The 27,887-nt window shown below is 34.0% G+C and overlaps 4 protein-coding genes across 4 annotated transcripts; 1 reads left to right on the top strand and 3 right to left on the bottom strand.

The window, feature by feature from the left end:
• Window positions 1-5,000: 5,000 nt before the first annotated feature.
• Window positions 5,001-5,678, top strand: LOC123881539. The gene is made up of 2 exons (XM_045930247.1): window positions 5,001-5,303; window positions 5,405-5,678. Exons 1-2 carry the CDS (start codon window positions 5,121-5,123, stop codon window positions 5,498-5,500), a joined length of 279 nt encoding a protein of 92 aa, XP_045786203.1. The 5' UTR covers window positions 5,001-5,120; the 3' UTR covers window positions 5,501-5,678.
• A 7-nt stretch (window positions 5,679-5,685) lies between these two features.
• On the bottom strand, window positions 5,686-9,724 carry LOC123881538 (CBL-interacting serine/threonine-protein kinase 2-like). The gene is made up of 2 exons (XM_045930246.1): window positions 9,603-9,724; window positions 5,686-7,852 (listed from the first exon to the last, which is right to left on the bottom strand). The coding sequence occupies exon 2, from the start codon at window positions 7,638-7,640 to the stop codon at window positions 6,222-6,224; it is 1,419 nt and encodes a 472-aa protein (XP_045786202.1). The 5' UTR covers window positions 7,641-7,852; window positions 9,603-9,724; the 3' UTR covers window positions 5,686-6,221.
• Window positions 9,725-16,415: 6,691 nt separating this feature from the next.
• On the bottom strand, window positions 16,416-19,668 carry LOC123924387 (CBL-interacting serine/threonine-protein kinase 2-like). Its single transcript, XM_045977259.1, has 2 exons — window positions 19,267-19,668; window positions 16,416-18,335 (listed from the first exon to the last, which is right to left on the bottom strand). Exon 2 carries the CDS (start codon window positions 18,084-18,086, stop codon window positions 16,680-16,682), a length of 1,407 nt encoding a protein of 468 aa, XP_045833215.1. The 5' UTR covers window positions 18,087-18,335; window positions 19,267-19,668; the 3' UTR covers window positions 16,416-16,679.
• A 5,591-nt stretch (window positions 19,669-25,259) lies between these two features.
• On the bottom strand, window positions 25,260-27,660 carry LOC123922529. The gene is made up of 2 exons (XM_045975240.1): window positions 25,500-27,660; window positions 25,260-25,315 (listed from the first exon to the last, which is right to left on the bottom strand). Exons 1-2 carry the CDS (start codon window positions 27,658-27,660, stop codon window positions 25,260-25,262), a joined length of 2,217 nt encoding a protein of 738 aa, XP_045831196.1.
• Between the last annotated feature and the right edge of the window lie 227 nt (window positions 27,661-27,887).

The following is a 27,887-nucleotide window of genomic DNA, read 5'->3' as shown; positions in this document are numbered from 1 at the left end:
AAAGGGGATGGGTCTTCGATGAGTCGTCTCGATAGGTTTCTTCTTTCTGAGGAGTGGTGTTTGGTCTGGCCCAATTGTAGGCAGGTGGCCAGGTTGAGAGGGTTATCAGATCACTGTCCTTTGGTTTTATCTGCGAATGAGGAGGATTGGGGACCTCGTCCGTCAAGGATGCTTAAGTGTTGGAAGGATGTTCCTGGTTATAACTTGTTTGTCAGAGAAAGATGGAATTCGTTTCAGGTCGATGGTTGGGGTGGGTATGTGCTTAAGGAAAAGCTTAAAATGATTAAGGCGGAACTGTTAGGGTGGCATAGGGATCACACTCAAAATCTTCCTAGTCGCATTGACAAACTGAAGGGTAGGCTCTCAGCCCTCGATGAGAAAGGGGAAGAAGAGATCCTTTCGGAGGAGGAGCTTGTGGAGCTCCATGGAGTCACGCATGATATCCATTCGTTATCGCGGTTGCAAGCCAGCATTAGTTGGCAACAATCTCGGTCATTGTGGCTCAAGGAAGGAGATGCCAATTCGAAATATTTTCATTCGGTTTTGGCGGGCCGACGTCGAAGAAATGCTATGGCTGCTATTCAGGTGGATGGGGTTACTATTGAGGGGGTGGACCCTATTAGGCAGGCTGTGTTTTCGCATTTCGAGTCTCATTTTAAGGATCCTAATGTGGAAAGGCCTAGGGTTGACAACCTTCAGTTTAAAAGATTGAATCAAGTGGAGTGTGTTTCTTTAATCAAACCGTTCACGGAGGCGGAGGTGAAAACCGCTGTGTGGGATTGTGATAGTTACAAAAGTCCCGGTCCTGATGGGATTAATTTTGGTTTTATTAAAGACTTCTGGACTGAGTTGCGGGGCGATATTTTGCGTTTTCTATCTGAATTTCATCGAAATGGGAAGTTGTCTAAGGGTATTAATTCCACTTTCATAGCCTTGATCCCAAAGATAGATAGCCCTCAAAAGTTGAATGATTTTCGCCCTATTTCGCTCGTGGGAAGCCTTTATAAAATTCTCGCAAAAGTTTTAGCGAATAGGTTGCGTCTAGTGATTGGGAGTGTGGTTTCTGAGTCTCAGTCTGCGTTTGTGGAGAATAGGCAAATCCTCGATGGTATTCTTATTGCTAATGAGGCTGTGGATGAGGCGCGGCGATCTAAGAAGGAACTCATGCTGTTCAAGGTCGATTTCGAGAAAGCCTATGATTCAGTGGATTGGGGCTACCTGGATGATGTCATGGGGAGAATGGCTTTTCCAACTTTGTGGAAGAAGTGGATTAGAGAGTGTGTTTGTACGGCTACGGCGTCTGTGTTAGTCAATGGTAATCCGACAGATGAATTTTTTCTGAGGCGTGGTCTTCGACAAGGCGACCCGCTGTCTCCTTTTCTCTTCCTCCTTGCTGCTGAGGGTCTTAATGTGCTTATGGAGGCTATGGTTTCACGTAACTTGTTCACAGGGTATAGTATCGGCGAGCATAGTCCGATATCGGTGTCTCACCTTCAGTTTGCGGATGATACTCTCCTGGTGGGGGTCAAAAGTTGGGCAAATGTTCGGGCCTTGCGTGCTGTTCTTGTGCTGTTCGAGACTATGTCGGGTCTGAAAGTTAATTTTAATAAAAGTATGTTGGTTGGCGTTAATATTTCTGATTCTTGGTTAGGTGAGGCTGCGTCTGCTCTGTGTTGTAAAGTGGGAAAGATCCCTTTCCTTTATCTGGGTCTTTAGATTGGGGGTGATCCGAGGCGTCTAAGTTTTTGGGATCCGGTGCTAATTCGTATAAAGAATAGATTATCTGGGTGGAAGAGCCGCTTCCTGTCTTTTGGTGGTCGTTTGGTTTTGTTAAAGTCTGTCTTGACCTCTTTGCCTGTCTATGCTCTTTCCTTCTTCAAAGCTCCCTCAGGTATCATTTCCTCTATTGAATCTCTTTTTACTAAATTTTTTTGGGGGGGTTGTGAGGAATCTAGGAAAATTTCTTGGGTTAGTTGGAAGACTATTTGTTTACCTAAGGAGAGTGGAGGTTTGGGGGTGAGGCAGTTGTGGGAGTTTAACCAGGCCCTTCTAGGCAAGTGGTGTTGGAGGTTGTTGGTGGACCGAGAGGGGTTGTGGTTTAGAGTGTTGGAAGCTCGGTATGGGGTTGAGGGAGGTAGACTTCGGGATGTCGGGCGGAGAGGGTCTTTGTGGTGGAGGGAGATAGTGCGTATTAGGGAGGGAAGTGGTGAGCCAAGGGGCGGGTGGTTTAGGGAGCATGTTGTGAGGAGGGTGGGGGATGGGTCAGAAACTTTTTTCTGGACCGATCCCTGGGTGGATGGGACTCCTTTGAGTGAGCGGTTTGGGCGGCTGTTTGAATTGACGGAGACCAAATCACGTACGGTGGCTGAGATGTTTGCTTTAGGGTGGAGTGTAGATGGTGCGGCGTGGGAGTGGCGGAGACCGTTGAGGGCGTGGGAGGAGGAGATGTTAGGAGAGTGTCAGTCTTTACTTCTTACCATTTCCTTGCAGGCTCTATCTTTAGACAGGTGGCAGTGGCGCCTTGATCCTGATGCAGGTTATACTGTTAGGGGAGCATACCAGGTTTTGATATCTCATGCTTTGGTCACTATGGACGCTGCGGATAATCTGGTCTGGCATCCTCAGGTTCCTTTGAAGGTCTCTATTTTCGCTTGGCGTTTATTGCGTGACAGGTTGCCCACGAGGGTGAATCTGGTTACTCGACGGGTTTTATCTTCTACAGCATCCACTTGTGTTTTTGGATGTCATGAGGCTGAGTCGGCACATCACTTATTCTTATCCTGTAGGATCATGAGCTCTCTTTAGGATCTAGTGCGAGCATGGATTGGCATTCCTTTGGTGGACTCTTCTACACTACGGGGTCACTTTACCCAGTTTACATTTTCAGCAGGTGTTTCACGAGCACGTCGATCATTTTTACAGCTCATCTGGCTTGTTTGTGTGTGGGTAGTTTGGACGGAGAGAAATCATCGATTATTTTCAGGCTTAGCAGAGACGCCCCTCATTTTGTTGGACAAGATCAAGCTGTTCTCCTTTAGGTGGTTGAAGTCGACGTGTATTACGTTAGCTTTAAACTACCATAGCTGGTGGTCTAGTCCTATGCTTTGTTTGGGCTTTGTATGATTTGCTTATGTTTTCGGTTTCTCTGACTTTTTGTAAACTTTTGTAGTCTACCTCGGTACGTCTTGTGCTGGGGAGGCTGATTATGTTAATATATCTCATTTTGGCTTGTTCAAAAAAGAAAATATTGATAACCAATGAAAAAGGGGAAGACACGGACGAAACTGGAAATGTGGTTTACAAAGAAGTTTTCCATAATGTTTAATAGTTAATTTGTAAATTATTTATCTATATTTATCGTTATACTGAATATTATTATTTTTATCGTCACTATATTTTGAGTTGTTTTTATTTATTCTTTTTGTGATTATATTATATATATTTTTTAATATCATATATGTTTGTGTACAAACAAAACCCGTGCTAGGTGACTAGGTTTATTTATGAAAGGAAGAATGTTAGTTGGTCTTAACAACTTTTCAACCTGCGAGTGATTCAAATTTTATAACTTTTCATCCTTCTATAATATTACAGTATAATTATTTAATTAATTAATTAAATATGCACCATATTTACATGACATCCGCAGTAGCTCATCGGTTAAATTCTTCTTGCATTGAATTCTGGGTTCGACTCCCAGCTGCGGAATATTTTATATTTTTTAACAAATCTACACACGAGAGGCTGATTATTTATTTTCTGTTAATTAATTCTATATGGGCTGAAAAAAAAAATTTCTTTTAGAAAACTATATTAGATATTCGGCTTTTGATTTTAGCAGGCAGGTGAGCGTTTGTTTGAGTAAATTATTTTGGAGGATTTGTTAATTTTATTAATTTATTATTGTTTTTAAAAAAGTCAAAATGAGATATGTGTTAATCGATCAATGAGTCCCTTCATCACAAAGTGTGTCGAAAGAGACTACAATAGTTTATAGATACGGTAAGTATAAAATCAATCGAGAAAACAAAGTTACACAATGCCTAAACAACTAAACGGGCTCGACCACTAGATATTGTAGTTGGAGACTAAATTAGGATTTGCTAATTTTATTAATTTATTTTATATTGAAGAACGTAACTTTATTTTTCATGTTTTTTGTTAAATAGTCTCGTGAGTATAATACCAATTTTAAGGTGAATAAGTGAAATATTTAGGTTCGAATTCCTACTTTTGCATATATAATGTGATATCTCTATTAATAGATCTGTCAAAAATTATAGGGACATTTTTTTTTCCACATATAATAATGTTATAAACTCGGGTCAGTCGAGTGACTTGTTTTGATTCCTACTCGTAAAAAATGCATTTTTTTGGGGGTTACCATGATAATGGTACGAAGTTTACACCGTCGTTAGCGATGACTAATTTTCGTCGAGTAACTTGTGGGGCACACAAGGTGGGTTCTCCCCTCCAGCCAAATTTTCTCCATATGCATGAACTAGGAATCGAACCTCTGACCACATACTTAAGGAGATAAAACTCTTACCACTTGAACTTTTTTTTGAAAAAGCTAAAATGAGATATATATTAACTGAAGAAAAACAGTCTCCTCAGCACAAGGTGTGCCAAAATAGACTACCAAAGTTTACAATGAGACCAAGAAAGAAATACAACAATCAAAATCATACAAGGCTCAAACATAACAAAGGACTACACCACCAACTATGGTAGTTTGAAAGTAGACTAACACTCGAACTAATTGATCATTGGTAAAATGCATGATATTTATTAGTCTTGAGAAACCTTATGAAGTCTTGAAGAAAATATTTGAAGAATATGTTCATGTTATATTCCTTTTGAAGATCATGAAGACATCAACTTATACCAAAGAAAAGAATATGACAAAAGTTGATCAGCACAAACCACCAACCACTTTCTTTTTTCCATTGTCCAGGTCCAAGGTTCACACACAATCCAAAGTAAACATATATTGCAACTATCTTTTTTAATATTCCATCATTTTCACCCACTTTACATTCCATTTATCCACAACTACTACATAGTACTAGTCAGTAGTCACAATCACACTCATCCCTCTGATACATAGAATTCAAAAAATGTGTCCTCTCAGACTCATTCTTATATTCTTGTCAGCTACTCTTGCTTGTTTCTTTGTCCTCAGAAACCTCAGATCTCAACCTCAACTCACTGATCAGTTGGACCAAAACAATGAAGACACACCAGAAACAGAAACCTTGGATTCTTCTAAACCAACCTTAAACGCACCTTCCAAATCCAAGGTTTGTTCTTCTTCCTTCCTCTTCAGCCATTTTACTGCATCAGATTTTTCTGTATAAAAATGTTCCTTCCAAATCCTGCTTTGGTTTGGTGTTCACAACAGGTTAAGGTTGCATTAGAATCAGGATTTTGGACATTTGTTGACATGGCTTCTGGTCCAATCCCCTTCAAAGCAATAATTGATCTCATACCTTTGTGATATTCATGACAGACACAAAGTTTATAGGAACTTTTCATCTCATGATATATGCTAGTAATATTGGAAACTCAAACCCAACTCTCCTTTTCATAGGGTGATGATATTTATAACTACAATAAGACTATTTCCTCTATTAAAATTTGGTATTGAATATGGTTTATAGATAGAGTGTCTCTCTCATTTTCTTATTGTTTTCATCTAAAGTTGTGTACATGGTTTGGCAGCATGTTATATTGGTATAGATTAGTGGTACAAAATTAGATTCCAATCTCTAAATCTAAGTCAAATTAAGATAATGATTGATAGAGAACTTAAAACTAATGTCTAGTTAATCTGTTACATATTATAATCACTGTCTGGAAAAATATTTTGGTACTAACTACATGAACGTAGTTTTAAATTGTGGCTGTAGATGTGGTTATTCTGTTAACCTTAATATTGTGGCAAAATATGGGCCAATGCGGCCGATGCAGCCTCGATGTCTTTAACACATGAGAAGACACTAGGACTGGTTGTTATCCATCAAACTATACATAATACACGAAAATCAACATTTACAAGCCAAATTAGATACATTATGTTACAATAAGGTCATGGCATCCTTAAACACATGAAAGATAAGCAGAAACAACATTATTTTTGAAAAATTGGCATGGTATGAAATGCAAAAAAAAATAAAAAATTAAGGCTCTTCCGACTTTGCTTGTTGCTGATGCTGATGCTACTGCTGCTCGTACTGTTGAGATTGTTCTTGTAATTCACCTTGCCAAACCCAAACAATATCTTGAAGAGCAGGCCTAATATCATCATTCAATATTTTCTGATATTCCAATCTATCTCCATTTGATTTTTTCACTTCAACCAAATGAAAAAATGGAGTAACCTCAAAAATCTCAGCATCAATACACAAGATCCCTTTCCTACCTTCATCAACTCCCTCTAATTTCAATAAACCAGCAGCCCTTTTCTTTATTTTCATCTTCAGTCTCTTAGCAATCTCTTCCATCCTCGAAATAATGACCGATGCGGGTTGTCTCGAAGTAAACCTAGCTTCCTTTTTCTTAAAACTGTCTTCAAAGAATCCACATAGATTAAAACCAGTTGAAAGAGAGATAATATCAAAGGCATTTATGCTCACAGGTACAACCGACTCTTGCTTTTCAGTTTCGTCCCTTCCATCAGAATGATTTGTCACATGTGTAGGTGTCGTGTCGGTGTCGGACACCGACACCGACACACCTTCAACCAGATGTGTCGATGCTACAGAGTTTGTAGCCAAGGAAGAGATAGTATTGTTTTCCACTTGTTTTTTCTGTCTACCATTTGGTCCATGCTTAAACCAAGAACATTGCTTAATGTTATCTATACATATCCTAGTGTCAGGATTTGGATCCAACATCTTACACAACAGTTTCCTAACATTTCTCGGAAACCAATTAGGACACTTAAAATCTGCATTACTTATCTTTCTATACATGTCCATCAAATTGATGTCATTAAAAGGTACATAACCAGCAAGCAAAACAAAAAGAACAACTCCACAAGACCAAATATCAGCTTTGGAACCATCATAACCCTTCCGTTTGATGACTTCAGGAGCAAGATAAGCAGGTGTTCCACAAGTTGTATGCAATAAACCGTCGTGCCTTTTTGATTCAGCAGAAGCACTTAAACCAAAATCTGATACTTTCAGATTCTTATTCTCATCTAATAGAATGTTTTCTGGCTTTATGTCTCTATGGTATACACCTCTACTATGACAATAATCAACTGCACTAATTAACTGCTTGAAATATTTGTGTGCAACACCTTCTTTGAACTTTCCTTTTGCTAGTTTCTTGAAAAGCTCGCCGCCTTTAGCATATTCAATAACAATGTAAATCTTACTCTTTGTAGCCATGACCTCAAAAAGCTGTATGATATTAGGATGTTTTACGAGTCTCATGACCGATATTTCCCTTTTTATGCTATCCGCTTGGTAATTTTTTACAACCTTATCCTTGTCAATCATTTTAATAGCTACACTTTGGTTAGTTGTTATACTTCTTCCATAGTAAACTTTTCCAAATGTTCCTTTGCCTAGTAATCTTCCTAATTCATATCTTTTCATCAAGACTTTTGATTTTGATCTATTCTCCATAGTACTTCCTTGGCTAGTCAAAATTTGTTAAATGCAACACTGAAGGAGGTTCAAATAGGAGTTCCGGGATTCAAACCTTGGAATCTAACCTAATCACTAACATTTGTCTATTCAAAAGGTAAAATGGCATAACAAACATTAATTCTCAATTCAATTTTATGGTTCTTGGAGACAGAGCACATTGATTTTCCTGTGTGTCCCTTGTCTGAATTCTGAAAACGAAAACCAAACAAACATTAATTCTCAATTCAATTTTAGTTTCATTTGATTGAGTTGCAGGTTATTACTTACAAGCTATGAAGCATGGATACATACAGGGATACTTACAAGCTATTACATACACCGACACATTGACACCGATAATAATTTGAGAATAGGACAAATTCAATGTAAACACAAGTGTCGGTGTCGGACACCGACTCCGGGGCATGGATAATCCAATGAGTGTCTGTGATTCATAGCTTACAAGTGAGTTTAACACACTGATTAAGAAATCATATATGTTTAATTTAGAGTCCGTTTGTTTAAGATTTTTTCTTAAAAATATCTATTTTATCATTTTAATAGTGTTTGTTGATTTTGTAGAAAATGATTTTGTTACAAAATCATTTTTAACTTCAAAATGAAAAGCTAATCCTAATAGTCTTCTAGAATCTAGTTTTTAAAAACTAAGAAACTTGTGTAGGAGCTTCATATTCTTAAAAAATGATTTTTATAATAGTAAACATGGTCATGTTTGTTTCAGATTTTTTAGCAAAATTTGTTTTTTTTAATTTTTTTTTATTTTACTTGTGTTTGTTTCAGATTTTTTCAAAAATCATTTTAATAAAAAAATTATTTTTTTCTTCAAAATGAAAAGCTTTCTTCAAAATCTATTTTTTTGTAAATCATTTTCTTAAAAAATAGATTTTTATTATTGTAAACAAACGGAAAATAAGTTTAGATTTTCTTCAAAATCTCTACAAAAAAAATCTAGAAGTCTCTAAAAAAATCATTTTTTTTAAAACTTAAACAAACAGACCCTAAAAGTCTCTAAAAAGGAATCTCAAAATTATTTCAAAACAAAATCATTTTTTTTAAAGCTTAAAAAAACGTACTCTATAGTCTGATCAACTTCATAAAAAAAGAGTACGGTCTGTCCAATAATCGTTCCTATTAAGGAGGGACGGATCCAGGAATTTTAGTAAGTGGGGTCAAAATTATAACGTAAAAAAATATAAATTGTTATTTATATAATTTTAACATTTTCTTATACAAAATTACTTATTTTGATTTATTAGTCAATACACTCAAGATACTCATTAGTATTATAAATTAATCGAATTAATTTTATATTTGTTATAGTGTAATAAATTAACTATATAAAAACGATAATACCAGATATATGAGGTTACATTGCATAAATAATACTAGTATTAACTAAAAATATAATAGGCAAGTGGCGTCGACTGACCCCACTGCCCCACACTAAATCCGTCCCTGCTATTAAGAATTAAACTCGGATTCCCGAACAATTTATCGTAAGTGGAAGCTCATTAATCACTTGGTCAATTGAATTTTGATAATGGTACTTAAAATTGAATTTCAAGTCAAGTGTTTTATAATAGGGCATTTTTCAGAATGTTCAAAATATATGATCTTCAAAAATTAAAAATGAAAATTGAATGCAAACAACAGTTCTAGAGTCCAGGCGCATAAAATTTCCAAAATCAAGTAATCTCTCAACTTCACTCTCACTCGATGACTGATTGCAACAAAAACGAACAAATTTTGACTAAGTGGTTAATTAGCTTCTAGCTTAAAAATTAATCTCAAAAATTAAATTCACTTGATACTGGATTAACAACTTTATATGGTGAAACTGAAATCATGAGAAAAACTAGAACTAACACAAAACAGTCCCAATTAGACTGAATCAGAAATCAATAAAATGAGTAAATAATGGAAAGTAGTGTGACTAACCTTGAGAATTGAGAAGATGCACCAACCCAGAGAAGGAGATGAAGTCTAGTTTTGATGCTGAACTTTTGTGAGATGAAAATGAATATTGTGAATATTGCAACTTTTTGATGAATCAAATAATTAATTATTACAACTATTATGAGATGCATATTTATATTTATGGGTAAGTCGGTTTTAAATATAGAAAATTTCATTTTAATATTAAAATAAATTTAATTTTTAAATTGTTAAATTTATAAGTTTTAAAATACTTGTTTTTATTGCGTAAAAAAAAATACTTATTTTCATTTTTTTGGTAGGAAACTTGTTTTTATTTTTATTTTTTACTTCCTTAATATATAAATTAAGGTCAATGTTAACAGTTTTCTATATTTATTTCATGTGTTTCTTTTTAATTGTTGGATAAGGTTTTTGTTTTACATATAGTTTTTAAACTTTTTTGTGTCAGCAAAATATCTTCATAGTAAAAAAAAACAGAAATATTTTTTTAATATAATTGCAGAGATTAATATGTTAAGTCACTAAATAAAACGGAACCTTATCTCACCAAATACTTTTGTGTAATTTTCCATGTTATTACAAATTATTCTTTTATATATTATCTTAAATTATCATTTATTTATTAATAGAATGCATCATAATAATTGAGAGTATTATAAAAAAACAATCTATGTCAAATGAAAAAAATTAAGTAATAATATTACTTACATTTATTTCAATTTAACATCTTCTACTTATAAGGTTATTTAACTAAAACATTCTTTCTTTTAGCAATTTTTTTTTTGGCACAAATTCTAATTAGATGATTAAGCAAGAAATTCATTGTTTAAATATTAACACTGTAAAAAAAAATTATTGGACAACAAATTGCACTGCTAACTCCTTTTGGATGACAAAATAAATCATCTTAAACACTACATCTTGACATTTAGAAGACATCACATTTGAACTCTTTTTAAAATGTTCACAGTCTGTGGTGTTAGGAAATCAAAGTGTCAAATGCAACCGTAAAATCCTCATTTGTCAATCCCACAAGTGGAAAAACTTCAGGAAAGTCCACCCATGTGTGTTTCCCTTCTACCCACATGTATATCAGAACATCGACTGATCTCAATGTAGATTCTACCTTCAGGGGATCACTCAAAAAGTTCACAGACGCCACTTTCATCACAGAAGTTTCTATGCGCTTAAAAACGTTAAAAAAACATTCCAAACAAAGTCATGTTTGTATTTGAAGTCTAGAATTCTCGACAATAAATTGTATGCTCCCTAAATTTATTTATTTATATTTTTTAATAGAATTTAATTTACATGCACCATCGGTGTAAATTTATTTTGCACATGCGTCCAATAATATACCGACACATCATGTATGGTAATTAAAAACACACAATGTGGTACATTCATTAAATAATGTGGCAACACATCATTGAATGTATGTGTAAAAAAAATTTTACACCGACAACACAACGATTAAACTCTTTTTAATATATATATATAAAATAACTAATTAAACCACTAACTTTGAGGGAGAAAGAATTATGTTGTGGGATTCATGACATTTATTGAATAGTTGATGAATTTGGACAATCCAGATTCATCAAAACCAGATTCATCAACTATTCAATTAATCTAAAAAGTAATTTTTGCTTATAAGTTATAATTAAGAATGAGGGAGTGTATTGTTTTTTAAGTAAAAAAAAAGTTAGTATGTTTTTTTTCTCTAAAATAATTACAATATCATGATGATGATCATAATCACAAAAGGCAAATTGAAAAGAACAAAACATTTTCCATAAAAAATGATCAAACAGAACGAAACACGTGTAAATGGTTGAATACTGAAGGTTCCAGCTCATGCTAATGATGGTACGAGAAAAAGGACCACCTCAAGCCAGACGCCGAAAAATGCACTTGGAGTTCGACACGCTTACATTCACTTGTTAATTTTTTCTTTACAAAATCATTCACGTGTTAGTCTAGTAGTAGATGATGGAAGTTTCATTTGCCATTCAAAAAATATAGGTTTAATTATGTTACTGCTCCCTTATCTTTATTTTAGATTTTAAGTTGATCTCATATATTTTAAAAGTTTTAAGTTGATCCTTATCTTTTTTGCAGGTTTTAAGTTAGTTCCTACCGTCAAATTTTTCAGTATTACCGTAAATTTAGACTTGTGTCATCTGTCCAAGTGTGATTTCTGTTTGTCATGTGTCCAAATTTAACGGTAGTACTAAAAAAATTGGCAGGAATGACCAACTTAAAACCTGCAAAAAAGATAAGGGATCCACTTGAAACTTTTAAAAGATAAGGGACCAGCTTGAAATCTAAAATAAATATAAGGGACAAAAAAATGTAATTAAGCCAAAAATATACTCTCATATACTATAATTAAGAGAGCAATTTTTTTTAACTCATTGTTTTTAGAAAATATGCTTTACTAATTTAGAATTCGGCCGTAAAATAAGTAAAATTTGAATAAAAAGTTGTTCTTGAAGTGGTAAAGTTTTTTTTTAAAAAAACAGAGGTTTCAATGGTGTTCCTTTTAAAATTTTATTTAAAAGTTAATAATGCAACACTTAAAAACACTTTAACTATAATATGATTCTGACTGTGTAAAGAAAAATTGTGAATATGTGTAGAGTGAGTATTCAAAGTAAAAGCATAAGGGAAGAGAAAATCAAATACTCGAGAGTTAAATTTAATTCACCTCTTAAGTTTGAAATACCAGTAAATTCGTATTCGTATCCGTTTACTAGCGGGTAATTGAAATATCCAATTATCTTATTCGCGGATATTCATCGCGGATACGGATATTTTTATCATTCCTAATCCCCAAATTCACTATAATTGATCTTGAGATGTTACAAATTTAAGATCACAAAACTTCCTTGATCTAGACCTAAGATCAACAACTTTCAAGCTCATAGAGCATAATGCACTTAGTCTCAACAAACTATACTCGATCAATAGTTACGTATTCACTTGAGCAACTTAAGATTGGTTTGATTCTAATCTTAAGAAAAACTCAAGACAAATTGAGAAGCTTTAATAAATACCACTCTATTTATAATAAGTGAAAATCCTAGATCTTGACAATGATAGCTGAGAATAAGAGTGATAAAAAAAAGTCAAATGCATGTATACGTCCTTTATGTTTTGCATTTGTAGTAGTTAGGTCCTTTAAAATTTTTTAGGTAATAGTTAGGTCGTTTAAGTTTTTAGGTAACAAATAGGTCTTTGAAGTAAATAAATAAATAAATCATGTATTTAGTCTTCCAAAACTTTCAATCTGTGAGTGATTCTATGAAGTCCCGATACGTGACACGATACCGATATGTCGATACGTGAAAATTTTTAAAATTCCCGTTACAATACGGCCGCGATACGTTATTTAAAAATTAAATTTAAAATTAAATATACAAATATAAACATAATTAAAATTGACAATGATAATAAATTAACATTCAAATTACTCAAACCGAGCAAACAAGTGACAATTACATATCTTAAGTTAAGTAAGTACTACCCAAAAAAAATATAACTAGTACCATCCAAAAAAACATCATCGGTACCTCCCAAAAAGACATAGTTGACAATCTATAAAGAACATCATACTCTAACATTTATTATTTAAGAAGAAACGCATATTCTATCAGTCTCTTCTCCTCCATTATTTCTACCATCAAAGAACATTATTTGTCCGATACTTCTCCGATACGCATATTGGAGAAGTATCCGACACGTATCGGTAATTTTTTATTTAAAAAATAGTATTAATTGTCCAATACATCCTGATACTCGTAACGGGATATATCGGACGAATGTCGATATCGGACACGTATCAGACACGATACTTTGTCATTTTTAGAGTATCAGGACTTCATAGGAGTGATTAGATTTATAAGGTACGCGTCGTCATACAATAATAAAAGAAATTTAATTAGGTTCATCACTTCAGCAGTAGCCAGTAGCTCATTGGTTAGATTATGTTCATTGAATTCTGGGTTCATTTTTCGGCTGCGGAAACTTTTTGTTGGTAATTTTTTTTTATGATTTTAGGAGAGGGTTTGTTTGAGACTTTGAGTACAAAAAGTTGAGGATTTGATAATTTTATTTTAGGTTTAAATGTAATTTTGGTTATTCTATTTTATAAAATGCACAATTTTAGTTCCTTGTTTTGTTTTCTGTAATTTTAGTTCCCATACTTTAAAAAATGAGTAATTTTGGTTTCCTTATTTATTTTTGTACAATTTTGGTCCGCATATTTTAAAAATTCAGACATTTGGTCCCCATTTTCATTTTTCCTTCAATTTTTATAACATGACTCATTCTTTAAATAAAATCGGTTTAATTACCTTTGTAAGTGCTTTAATAGGCGTAAAGTCAGGCCGGATACTAAGTTTTCAAAAAAAATAGGCGTAAAGTCTTTTTTGCCTCAAACTACCATAGTTGGTGGTCTAGTCTGTTACTTTGTTTGGGCCTTGTATGATTATTTGTATTTCTTCCTGTGACTCTTTGTAAACTTTGGTAGTCTATCTTAGTACATATTGTGCTGAGTAGGCTGTTTTTTGTTAATATATATTTCATTTTAGCTTGTTAAAAAAAAAAAAAAGTCTTTTTTTCCTTGGACTGTGACACCATCCTCTCACCCTAACACTACATTTTTATAAGGTTAAATATGTTTATGGTCCTATAAATATCTAAAATTTCATTTTTAGACCCATAAAAAATTTCAGCAAGTTTTGGCTTCTCAAATATTTTTTGTCATGATTTTTGGTTTCTGCTTTTCAGTCAACTCGTGTGTATATTATTCAAAATTTTAAATTTTTTCTGCGGTCATATTTAATATATTATTAGAGACCTTTGCAAAAGTTTCAATTTTTTTAACAAGAGATAAATTAAATATAATTTTTTTAGCGGAAAGTGTGTGTAAATGTTATAAACTCGGGTGAGTCGAGTACATGTTTTGATTCCTACTCGTAAAAAATGCTTGATATTTTCTATTTTTTTTGTTACCATGATATTGGTACAAAGTTTCTACCGTAGTTAGAGATGACTAATCTCCGTCGGGTAACCTGTGGGGCACACAAGATGAATTCTCCCCTCCTAGCCAAATTTTCTCCATACGCGCGCATAAGTCTGGAATCGAACATCTTACCACATGCTTAAAGAGACAAGACTCTTACCACTTGGACTAATTCGTTGTTCGTAAAATGCATGATATTTACTAGTCTCAACAAACATTGTGAAGTCTCGAAGAAGAAAATTTGAAGAATCTGTTCATTATATTGGGTTAAATATCTTTTTGGTCCCTATAGTTTTCCAAAATTTTCATTTTAGTTCCTGAAGATTTTTTTCACACTTTCTAGTCCCTGAAGTTTTTTCGTCAATATTTTTACTCCCTAATTTTCATTCAACTCATACATACCATTTTAAATTTTAATTTTTTTTGCAATCATGTTTAGTACATTATATGAATCTCTGTTATAAAAGTTTAAATTTTTTTAACAAAAGATGAATTAAATATAGATTTTTTAGTTTTTTCACATAAAAATTCATAATTAATTCATCTTATGTTAAAAAATTCTAAATTTTTATCGGAGATGTTCTTATAATATTATAAACATGAATACACAAAATCATTCAAAAATGGGAAAGTATACACGAGTTGAACGAAAAGTAAGGACTAAAAACATTGACGGATAAACTTCAGGGACTAAAAAATGTAAAATTTTTTTTCAGGAACTAAAATGAAAATTCGGAGAAACTATTGGAACCAAAAACATCATTCTTATATTCTTGTCAGCTACTCTTGCTGGTTTCTTTGTTCTCAGAAACCTCAGATCTCAACCTCAACTCACTGATCAGTTGGACCAAAACAATGAACACACCTCAGAAACAGAAACCTTGGATTCTGCTAAACCAACCTTAAATGCACCTTCCAAATCTAAGGTTTGTTCTTCCTCTTCCACACTTTTACTGCTACAGATTTTTCTGTATAAAAATGTTGTCTTTTTATTACATCCTGGCTTGGTTTGTTGTTCACAACAGGTTAAGGTTGCATTATAATCAGGGTTTTGGACATTTGTTGACATGGCTTCTGGTCGTTATCTTTGGAGGCAGCTGATCCAATCCCCCTCAAAGCAATAATTGATCTCATACCTTTGTGATATTCATGACAGACACAAAGGTTATATGAAATATGAATGTTTCATCTCATATATGTAATATTGGAAACTCAATCCTAACTACTTTTCATATGGTGATGATATTCATAACTACAATAAGACTATTTCCTCTATTAAAATTTGGTATGGAATATATAGTTTATAGATAGTGTGTCTCTCTGATTTTCTTATTGTTTTCATCTAAAGTTGTGGACATGGTTTGGCAGCATGATATATTGGGATAGATTAGTGGTACAAAATTAGATCCCAATCTCTAAATCTAAGTCAAATTAAGATAATGATTGATAGAGAACTAAAAACTAATGTCTAGTTAATCTGTTACATATTATTATCACTGTCTAGAAATATATTTTGGTACTAACAACATGAATGTGGTTTTAAATTGTGGTTGCAAATGGTACTAATTGTGAATATGAGCCAATACGGCCGATGCAGCCTCAATTACAGATGCAGAGATCTTTAAAACCTTTTTAATGAGGCTGCACTTGCGGTTGCAGGCTACAATTTAAAATTACGAGCTTGAGTGCAAAGGAATGACAAATTAATTTGGTAGGTTCACAAATGAGAAGCCACTTTGTTTTAGGACTTGTTAACCAGAAAATTAATTTCAAATGATGATTGGTGATGAAAACAATTCAATACTCATGTCTTTAACACATGAGAAGACACTAGGACTGGTTTTTATCCATCAAACTATACATAAAATGCGACACTAACATTTACATGCCAAATTAGATAAACAATATTATGTTACAATAAGGTCATGGCATTATTAAACACATGAAAGATAACCAGAATCAACATTATTTTTGAAAAATTTGCATAGTAGGAAATGCAAAAATAAAAATAAAAACGAAGGATCTTCCGACTTTGCCTGTTGCTGATGCTACTGCTGCCCGGACTGTTGAGATTGTTCTTGTAATTCACCTTGCCAAACCCAAACAATATCTTGAAGCGCAGGCCTAATGTCATCATTCAGTATTTTCTGATATTCCAATGTATCTCCATTTGATTTTTTCACTTCAACCAAATGAAAAAATGGAGTAACCTCAAAAATCTCAGCATCAATACACAATATCCCTTTTCTACCTTCATCAACTCCCTCTAATTTCAATAAACCAGCCGCCCTTTTCTTTATTTTCATCTTCAGTCTCTTAGCAATCTCTTCCATCCTCGAAATAATTATCGATGCGGGTTGTCTCGAAGTAAACCTAGCTTCCTTTTTCTTAAAACTGTCTTCAAAGAATCCACATAGATTAAAACCAGTTGAAAGAGAGATAATATCAAAGGCATTTATGCTCACAGGTACAACCAACTCTTGCTTTTCAGTTTCATCCCTTTCATCAGAATGATTTGTCACATGTGTAGGTGTCGTGTCGGTGTCGGACACCGACACACCTTCAATCAGATGTGTCGGTGCTACAGAGTTTGTAGCCAAGGAAGAGATAGTATTGTTTTCCACTTGTTTTTTCTGTCTACCATTTGATCCATACTTAAACCAAGAACATTGTTTAATGTTATCTATACATATCCTAGTGTCAGGATTTGGATCCAACATCTTACACAATAGTTTCCTAACATTTCTCGGAAACCAATTAGGACACTTAAACTCTGCATTACTTATCTTTCTATACAAGTCCATCAAATTGATGTCATTAAAAGGTACATAACCAGCAAGCAAAACAAAAAGAACAACTCCACAAGACCAAATATCAGCTTTGGAACCATCATAACCCTTCCTTTTGATGACTTCCGGAGCAACATAAGCAGGTGTTCCACAAGTTGTATGTAACAAACCGTCTTGCCTTTTTGATTCAGCAAAAGCACTTAAACCAAAATCTGATACTTTCAGATTTTCATTCTCATCTAATAGAATGTTTTCTGGCTTTATGTCTCTATGGTATACTCCTCTACTGTGACAATAATCAACTGCACTAATTAACTGCTTGAAATATTTGTGTGCAATATCTTCTTTGAGCTTTCCTTTTGATACTTTCTTGAAAAGCTCGCCACCTTTAGCATATTCAATAACAAAGTAAATCTTGCTCTTTGTAGCCATGACCTCAAAAAGCTGTATGATATTGGGATGTTTTACGAGTCTCATGATCGATATTTCCCTTTTTATGCTATCAGCTTGGTAATTTTTTATAACCTTATCCTTGTCAATCATTTTAATAGCTACACTTTGGTTAGTTACTGTACTTCTTCCATAGTAAACTTTTCCAAATGTTCCTTGGCCTAGTAATCTTCCTAATTCATATCTTTGCATCAACACTTTTGATGTATTCTCCATAGTAAGCCTTAAAATTAGGATGAAATATGAACTAAAATAGCACTTCCTTGGCTAGTTAGAATTTGTTAAATGCGACACCGAAGGAGGTCCGAGATTTAAACCCTGGAATCTAACATAACCACTAACATTTGTCTATTCAAAAGATAATAAGGCACAACAAAAACCTGTGTGCCAATGCATCAAGGATAGAATGTTATGGTTCTTAGAGACAGAGCACATTGATTTTCCTTTGTGTCCCTTGTCTGAATTCTGAAAACCAAAACCAAACAACCATTAATACTCAATTCAATTTTAGTTTCATTTGATTGTTGTATATAAGGAGTTGCTGGTTATTACTTACAAGCTATGAAGAATGGATACAAATACAGATACAAACACCGGACACAAACACAATACAGACACTGACAATAACACGTCAACACCGCTAATAATTTGAGAAAATGACAAATTCAATGTAAACACAAGTGTTGGTGTCGTGTCGATGTCGGACACTGACTCCGGGACACAGCTAATCCAATGAGTGTTTGTGCTTCATAGCTTACAAGTGAGTTTTGCACATTGATTAAGAAATAATATATGTTTAATTTAGTAATCAGAATCACAATATTCAATGTTTTGAGTTTTTAGTTGAATTTTTGATAAAGTGTGATTTTGATCACAAAGTTAAAATTGGATCTGAAGTCAAGTGTTTTTATATTAGGGTATTTTTCAGAATTTTCAAAATTTATGATCTTCAAGCCAGTAGGTTTGGTTCAGTGGCGAGAGATTTGGGTATGTCAGATGTCTTGTGTTCGATCTCAACTCCATTGTAAATGAAAATATATATATATGATCTTCAAAAATTATAAATGAAAATTGAATGCCAACAACAACAATTCTAGAGTTCAAGCATCAAATTTCCAAATCCAAAAAGTAATCTCTCAACTTCACTCTCTCACTCGATGATTGTTTGCAACCAAAACACACAAATTTGACTTAAGTGGTTAATTAGCTTCTAGCTTAAAAATTAATCTCTAAAATTAAGTTTCAAGACTAAATTCACTACACTGGATTAACAACTTTATGCGCATAAATCATCAGAAAATACTAGAACTAAAGCAATAAAACCGCTAATTAGACAGGATCAAAACACAGACAAAAAAAAAACATAAAATGAATAATGGAAAGTAGTAGACCTAACCTTGAGAATTGAGAAGATGCAGTAACGCAGAGAAGGAAATGAAGAAAAGTTTCTTTTCTTTTCTTTTCTTTTTTGATGATGCTGAACTTTTGTGAGATGAAAATGAATATAATAATTAACTATTACAATTTTTTCTTTTTGAAACAATTAACTATTTCAACTTTTTCTTTTGCCAAAAAAATAAAATAAAAAATTCTAATCAATTAACTTGTTATTACAACTGGTATCACTTTTCTGATAATGAACAACTCTCAACTCTGGTATTACTTCATCTTAGTATTGCATTTGGGAAAATGACATCAATATTTAAGAATGAAAAAATATCCAGCTTTTATATAGAAAAAATGTATTTGTTTTATGAAAAATATTTAGAGTCTAAGACAAAAAAGATTTTCTAGAACTAATATTTATCAAAATATTTATATTTATATTTATCTAAAAGTACTAGTAGTACCATGATGTTGTCAATATCATGATCATAAAAGGCAAATTGAAGAGAACCAAACATTTCCATAAAAAATTATGAAACGGTACCAAACACGTGTAAGGCTATTACTGCATCAGCAGGAGTAAATGCTTGAATAGGAATCAACTTTCTAGATTCACCGTATATTTAATGAATGTGGTCTAAATATTTAAACATATAATGAACCTAAAAAATAAATTTTTGTTTATAAAATATTACGGATGAGTATACCGAAAGGTTCCGGCACATGCTAAGAAATAAAGGACCACTGCAAGCAAGACACGAAAAAAGCACTTTGACACAGCTATATCATTCCCGAATTATATATTTTCTCCTTCATCAAATATAAATAAAATATACTAGATGAGTTGAGAGCCATTGAAAAAAAATAAAAAATCAGATCGATTCGATTTCTTATTCCTCCATTTACTCTGGTTTCTATGAATGATATAGACTTGATCATTGGTCCGTTTTGATCGGATTCGAGCCAAAAATTACCAAATTAATAAAAATCACAATCATTTAGACTTAATTTCGATCGACTATATCTTCGATTTATTTAGTTATTATGGATTATATTGAAACTTTATTAACATTTAAAACTTCATTATTTAGTTATTATGGGTTATATTGAAACTTTATTTACATCTACAACTTCATCATCTAAAATTTAGTAATTTTCAAATAATTCAATACCTCGTACGTATAATACATTAAATGATAGAAGAACTAAATAAATAAAAATAAAGAATGTGAGATGCGGTTACTTTGTTTCAAATCTGTAGATCCAATAGAAGAGAAGAAGGAATTAAAATAGATCTAAAATATATATTAGAATATATTTTACACCTCCTTGTTCGATCGGTTTCGGTTATGAAGAGATAGAATTTTAGTGACTCGCATCCGCCCATATACAACCATTCATGTCTGATTTTTCTTAATTGTTGACCCGAGACACGACCCGCACCCGACCAGATGCGTGATCAACAAACCGCTTGGATACATGTCCTAACTCCTTTACCAAAAACATAAACATTACAAAATTGTAAAGCGTGATCAACAACGACATTTGATAGCGGTCCATGAACAACTAACCAAAGAAGAATTTTATTCTAGATAGATGGAAAAAGGTCACACCCAAAAGACAAATGGTTGGAGGTTTCAATGACTCCACAACCACCTTTACATAAATCCAAGTGCAAAAAAGTCATTCCGTGACGAATCAAATTATCTTTCAATGGTAGTCCACTACAAGAATTCTCTGCATTTCCGACAAACAATTCCTACGAAAATTGCTTTCGTCACCCAAGAATGCATTTCCTACAAAATATTCGTAGGAAAGGTTTTTTATGTTAGGAAACGTTGGATTCTAGGAAGCAATTCCTACGAAAGTTTGGTAGGAAATGTTTGAAATTTTTTTTTTTAAAAAAAGTAACCAGCAACGATCACAAGCAGTATATATAAAGGTTAAGGTTACCGTACAGTGAGAGAGCACAATAAACAGGATATTCATGGAATATGCTCTTAACACATGTATTTGGAAATTTAATAGTTCCACTATTACAGGGTCAATATTGGTATTTCTCATCAATTAAAATAGTTGTATTATTAATTTTTAGTTTAAAATATATGCTGGCTCACCGGATTAATAAGTGGTCGAACGTGGAACAATGCTTAAAATTATCAGAAATTATAACGATTATCAATAATATTTTTTAAAAGTAAAAATTAAGACTCTTCACATTTTTTCAGATAAAAAAAAAGAAGACATTATTAACTTCAATTTAGTACGAGTTACATATTTATCATATGTTGTATTAATTAAATCGGTGTTAATTAAATGATTTTTTAATCATAAAAATGAAAATAATCATTAAATTAGAGTTTCAAACATAAACATAAATTATCGATAATATTTTATATATTTTTTAGTTACTGATCTACCATGGACCAATTGAAGAAGTGATTCATATTAGAAATTGTCATGCTTTTAACACATATATGTGCACTAAAAAATGAACGGGAAAAATAATTTTGATGATCGGACTCCGAATGAATAGACAGAGTAATAACAGTTTAATCGTAACTTAGTTTTAATGAAAGGGTCATGAACTTTGATTGAAACTACTGATTTTGATTGGAGATTTCAAATTTAATCAATCCGACTGTTCAATATCACCTAATTGTACTGACAAATGAACGGGAAAAAGAATTTTGATGATCGGACACCGAATGGATAGACATATTGTAATAACAATCTCACCGGAAACTTAGTTTTAATGAAAGGGTCATTAACTTTGACTGAAACTACCAATTTTGATTGGAGATTTCAAATTTAATCAATCTGACCGTTCAATATCACCTAATTGGACTGACAAACGAATGTGAAAAAGAATTTTAATGATCGGACTCGGAATGGATTGATTGATTGTAATAACAGTCTCACTGGAAACTTAGTTTTAATGAAAGGGTCATGACCTTTGACCAAAACTACCAATTTTGATTGGAGATCTCAAATTTAATGAATCCGACCGTTCAGTATCATCTAATTGGACTGATAAACGAATGGGAAAAATAATTTTGATGATCGGACTCCGAATGGATAGACAGATTGTAATAATAGTCTCATCGAAAACTTAGTTTCAATGAAAAGGGATGAACTTTGACTGAAATTACCGATTTTGATTAGAGATTTGAAATTTAATTAATCCGACTGTTCAATATCATCTAATTGGAGTGACAAACGAACGAGAAAAGGAATTTTGATGATCGGACTCCGAATGAACAGACAAATTGTAATAACATTCTCATCAGAAACTTAGTTTCAATGAAAGAGTCATTAACTTTCAACATGATGTATTTTTCTTTACAAATGTTGTTATTTTTATCTTTTGTTTTGAGTTTCATCTTTTATATAAATTTTTTTTTTTAATTTTTATACAACAAAAAAAAGGAAAATATTTCCTAGAGAAGCAAAACGAAAATTTGAAAAAATTGGGAGAATATTATTTAATAACCTCAAAGCAAAAAGAGGCACTTAAAGGAACAATATTATTCCAGATAATTTCATTATGAGCAACCACTGCTAGCGGAACAAGGCAAGTTAGAAAATGATAAGCTCAGCCGAATACCCTTTATCAAGATCAGAATATCAACCTACAAGAAAAATTGCTCCAAAACATAATTAACAACACTTCAAATAAAACTCATCATCCCATGCAAAAAGACATTGACACCATCTTCACCCCTCTTCCCCCATCCTATACATGTCTACCACCGAAATAATTATTTTTGAGCTTATTGCAAATTATTGCCTAAGGGTATGTTTAATTATTTTTGAGATTATACAAAAAAATTTGTACAAATAAATAAATTTTTATGTAATATTCATAGGCTATTTTTTGCTAAGGAGAACTTATAAATTAACATAAAAATTTATATATTTGCATAAACTATTTTTCATATGTTCAAAAATAAGATAATACAAACATGCCATAATTGCAAAATTTAATTATATTAGAAATAACGTGACCCATGTTATTGCAATATTTTTCGAAAATTGCTTTTTAGGCCCCACTAGTTGCTCCGAAACCCCCCAAAAATCCCAAAATGCCCCAATATATGTCTAAGTTCCATTCGGATTCTATCTACCGAATTCAATTTAGGACCCAGCAAACCGCACGAACAACAACAGAGGCACACACAGCAAGCAGGTTGTAATCTAGATTCAGTTTCTTTCTACCGAAATGCATCGATTCGGTTGCAATTATGCTTCCTGAAATGCCAACTTATTCCCTTATTTGAGTTTTGCTTCCTGGAATTGCAATTATTCATGTTCGGAATTATGTTAAAATCAATTTACAGATTGATTGGATCAAGTTACTGTCTTGCTTAGGTGATGTGTGGGCGATGGAGTTTTGATTCTCCCATGGTTTGTGTTGTTCAATTCAATCTTGCAAAGTTGCCTCTTGTGTTGTTATTTTTGTTTGTGTTTCTGGTGTATGGGCTGGTTTTTGTGTGTGAAATTCTGGCACACTCGTATAAAGATGTTGTACTCAACGCTTCACCACTATAGTATACTTTTAATGCGTGAATCAATGATCCAACATCCAACAGCGCATACACAAGGAATAATAAACTAAACAAACTGAAAGTAAATTAACACAGTGATTTGTTAACCCAGTTCAGCATAAGCCTACTCTGGGGGATACCAATCCAGGAGAGAATCCACTATGATAGTATTAGTTTGAAGCCCTCAATAAACCTCCCGTTTATGACTTCTCACCTAATCACCACCCGTGCTATATCTTACCTAAGACACACCTAGGTATGAGAACCTCCGCTCACCTCCTCTTGATCACATCCACTGTGATCGTACACTTCTAGATTCAATAGGTGAAGACACACTTCATAAAACACACACCAATCCCTTACTTAAAAGCTTTGGAATTGTATACACACACTATCTCCTTGCTTAGAAGCTCCAGAGATATTACAATGCACAAACACACAGTTCCTAGTCTAGTGGGAAATCAACACAAGACTTAGAACACAATAAACACAATACTAAAACCTAAACTCACGCTTTGTAAGACTCAATTCTGGTTTTCAGTGATTTGAACAAAGGCTTCAACCTTCTTTAAATAGCCTTCACGAGCTCAGGCTAGGTCTTCAGTTAGGCTTCAATGGCATAGCTTGATTAATGGATCCTTCAAGGAATATTCTTCGATTAAAATGTTTTGTTTCCTTAACTTGAAGATCTGATTAGTAAGCAAAACTTGATCACGAGATCCATTAATAATTATGCGTGACAACGCTCCTTATCACAAACGATCATTTATTATGGATTCCATATTTAGAACTTAGGCGCGAGATCTCAACATACACAGGCCCGGCCTACTAGATGTGGTATCCAATGTTGAAGCATTGTACCGAACATCTTGCTTATACTGGATGGTGGAAGCATGTAGTTCCACATCAGGAAAGATCACATGTTTTAGCAAAATGAGGCCAATCATACAACGCCAACAATCTCCCCCTTTGGCAATTTTTGGCTAAAACATCCTAAGATAATTTCAACCGTCCTAAAGGGATACACAGGCTACCTTTTCTTCAACTCAACGTAGGCACACAATCATGAAGTAAAGTAGAACAATTTAACATGCTTGTTTTAATAACCCCTCAAAATAAAAATAGCATATTTATCATGTATCACATTAGAACTTCAGAGGCATGCAACAGCGGAAGGATAAGCACAAGAGCCTCATAGGAATTTGCCAATAGAGAGTATAAGATTCTCATAAAAGAAACACTGGGGAAAAATAAATTCCCTCAAAACTGAGAAAAATAAATTCTCAGGAACAGATGATGCTTCAACATGCAGTAGCACATTGTGTGCTAAGCAAAAAAAATATTGCTCCCCCTCAAAAATAGAATCGAGTACCAAGTTCGTCTTACTCCCCCTTAATTCATGCATAGGAGTATTCAGATGATCCAGCATCTGATGGCACATCAAGCTCAGCATCTATTATGGCATACAATAACTACTCCCCCTTTTTAGCCACAAAATAGACAAAATGGGAACTGCATAAAATAATATCCAAAGGCAGTGCAGATAGTAGCAGAACAGAAAGTGCAGACAGAATATTACAAACCATGCACACTAGGTGCTAAATTCAGGGCTCAGCCCACAGACATGCAAAACAAAAAGATAAAATCCAAATAAGAAAACATCAGAATTACACAGAAGCACTTGGGGAGGAATCACTTTCTTCTCCTTCAGTATCTGAGTCAGCTTCTTCTCCACCACTAGAACCATCATCATCTGCATCAGCTGCTTGAGCTGCAGCCTCTTCAACCCTGAGAGCATGTATCATCCTTTCAAACTGCAACTTCTTTTCATCTAGCTCTTTACAGTTTGCTTCCAGCATAGCAATCATCTCCTTCCTTGTCATAGGAGTGTCAGCAGCAGCATTTGATGGTCCAGCAATATCTGGAGCATGCTGTTTACTGAACAGCTTCTGATGAATGGCCAAAGGAGTTGCCCTTTTCTTAGCAGACTCATCCTCATGCCTTATATTCGGATGTTGGGACAAGATGATGTCACAGATCAAAGTTGGAAATGCAATGGGTTGCTTGGTGACAGAGGTTTTAGCATGCTGCACAACTTGATTGAAAATATATAGACCAGCATTAAACTTAGTACCAGTACCAATCATATAAATGAGCTTACCCAGATTTGTTGCAATATCAGATGCATGTGTTGTAGGAACCCAGTTGACAGATGCAATACGATTCAAGATGGCATACTTTTGGGTTAGCTTGACAGCAGGTACCTTCGCCTTCTTGGGCCAGGTTTTCACCTTTTCAGCTGTGATAGTTTTGCAGACCACATTGTCAGATACATCTATGTCAGGGTGAGGATCATCAGCATTACCTAGCACCTTGTTGATCACACTTGGAGAAAATGTCACACATTTTCCTCGAACAAATACCTTCTGAAATTCTTTGTCCAAGGGATTGTCACAACCTATAGGAATGTTGACAACAAACTCCCTAACCAGCTTCTCATAGCAGGAGCCTAAGCCCCACACAGTTTTGATCAATCCAGCATCATTGATCAAACTCACAATCTCTTCACATTCCATAATATCTTTACCTAGTTCCCTTTCCAGAGCCAATCTTCGTTTGCAAATGATTCCCCATCGTTGAGCATAGGATGGAAGATGAAATGAAACATTGTCACAAGGAAAGTCTTCAATGTCAGGAGCAACAGATTGAGGCATGGCCTTCTTAGCAGACATAGCCTTCTTAGCAGGAGGCTTGATGCTTGAATCATCCTTTTCAGCTTCAAAATCAGAGTCACTAGATGGTGCACTCTTCCTTTTCAGCACAACCTTTTTCTTTTCAGGAGGAGGTATAGACTTGCTCCAACTTTTCTTAGGGCCATACTTGACAGGCTTCAGAGTAGTGTCCTTTGCTTTCTTGGTGACAACAGGGGTAGTGGTAACAGCAGGTGCAGGTGTAGTGGTCCTGCTTCTCAGTCTTCTCCCAATTCCTTTCTGAGTAGGTGGAGGTTGCAGATCTTCTTCAGAGGGGACTTCATCAACATCTACTATGTCCTGCTCTTCATTGGTGGTTTTCTCAGAATCTTCACCAGCTTCATTTTCTGGCTCAGAGTCCGCAGCTTGTTCAGGAGTACTTTCTTTGTTTACTTCCTCTTCAGTGGAAGCTTCAGTATTAGATCCACTACCAAATGATCCAGTGGCAGTGTTAGCATGAGGGCTAGATCCTTCTTTGGATGCTTCAACATCCTTTTCAGCATCAGTTGGTATAGCGGATGGTTCAACACCGGTTGGAGCATCGGTTACAACAGCCTTTTCTTGGGATTTTTCAGTAACATCAGTTATGACTTTCGTGGGAACTGTCATATTCTCAGGAACACTAGGATTATTACTCACACCAACATTCTCAGCAATATTTTGGGTTTTTCCTAGGGTTTCAACAGAACTAGGGTTTTCCTCTACAGAAGGGTTTTCTTGATTCACCTTTTCAGACACAGACTTAACAGACGATTCAACATTCGCATTTTTGCCGGAGGCAGCATCATGCGATTCCACATTCGCAGTTTCAGAAAGATCCTTATTCAAGTATAGATCAGACATGCTCAAACCCCTTTTTATGGGAGATTGGGGTTTCTTCTTCTTAGACCTAACAGAATCAGACTTAATAGAGATTGAGGGAGACGATTCACTTACTTTCTTAGTGGATTTTGCAGATTTCTTCTTCTTAGAAGTAGTTGCAGGAATACTTGATAAAGGCATCGCATCTACCACAACAGTTGTTCCTTCCTTCTTAGACTTTGATCTTGTTTTCACAGTATCAGCAATTTTGTTTTTGATCTGAGCGGAACCGGAAGATTGAGACATTTTCACAAAGGACTTGTTGAAGTTTTTGAGATTTTTGATGATTTGAGATGATGATTTGTGTTTGAGGATCGCAGCAGGAAGTTCAGAGGAAGTTGAAAGTTTTGGAAAGAAATAATGATGATATGAGAGTTGATAGCGTGTAATAGAGCAGTTATGGAAAGTATTTTTTGTCTTTCCTTGATTTACGTGCGCCAATAGATGAAATTTGGAGAACAAAACGGTTGCGC

This window comes from Trifolium pratense, linkage group LG4 (genome assembly GCF_020283565.1).
Source record: "Trifolium pratense cultivar HEN17-A07 linkage group LG4, ARS_RC_1.1, whole genome shotgun sequence".
NCBI lineage: Eukaryota > Viridiplantae > Streptophyta > Magnoliopsida > Fabales > Fabaceae > Trifolium > Trifolium pratense.
Note: the sequence above shows the minus strand (reverse complement) of the source record. Positions and strands in the feature narration are given on the sequence as shown.

Bases quoted from the DNA above. Each gene is read 5' to 3' on its own strand.
- LOC123881538 (XM_045930246.1), bottom strand. From the start codon at position 7,640: ATGGAGAATAGATCAAAATCAAAAGTCTTGATGAAAAGATATGAATTA.
- LOC123922529 (XM_045975240.1), bottom strand. From the start codon at position 27,660: ATGTCTCAATCTTCCGGTTCCGCTCAGATCAAAAACAAAATTGCTGAT. The intron at 25,316-25,499 runs GTGATTCCTCCC...TATTTTATGCAG, and splicing joins AGATACTGAAGGAGAAGAAA to TTCCCATTTTGTCTATTTTG.
- LOC123881539 (XM_045930247.1), top strand. From the start codon at position 5,121: ATGTGTCCTCTCAGACTCATTCTTATATTCTTGTCAGCTACTCTTGCT. The intron at 5,304-5,404 runs GTTTGTTCTTCT...TGTTCACAACAG, and splicing joins ACGCACCTTCCAAATCCAAG to GTTAAGGTTGCATTAGAATC.
- LOC123924387 (XM_045977259.1), bottom strand. From the start codon at position 18,086: ATGGAGAATACATCAAAAGTGTTGATGCAAAGATATGAATTAGGAAGA.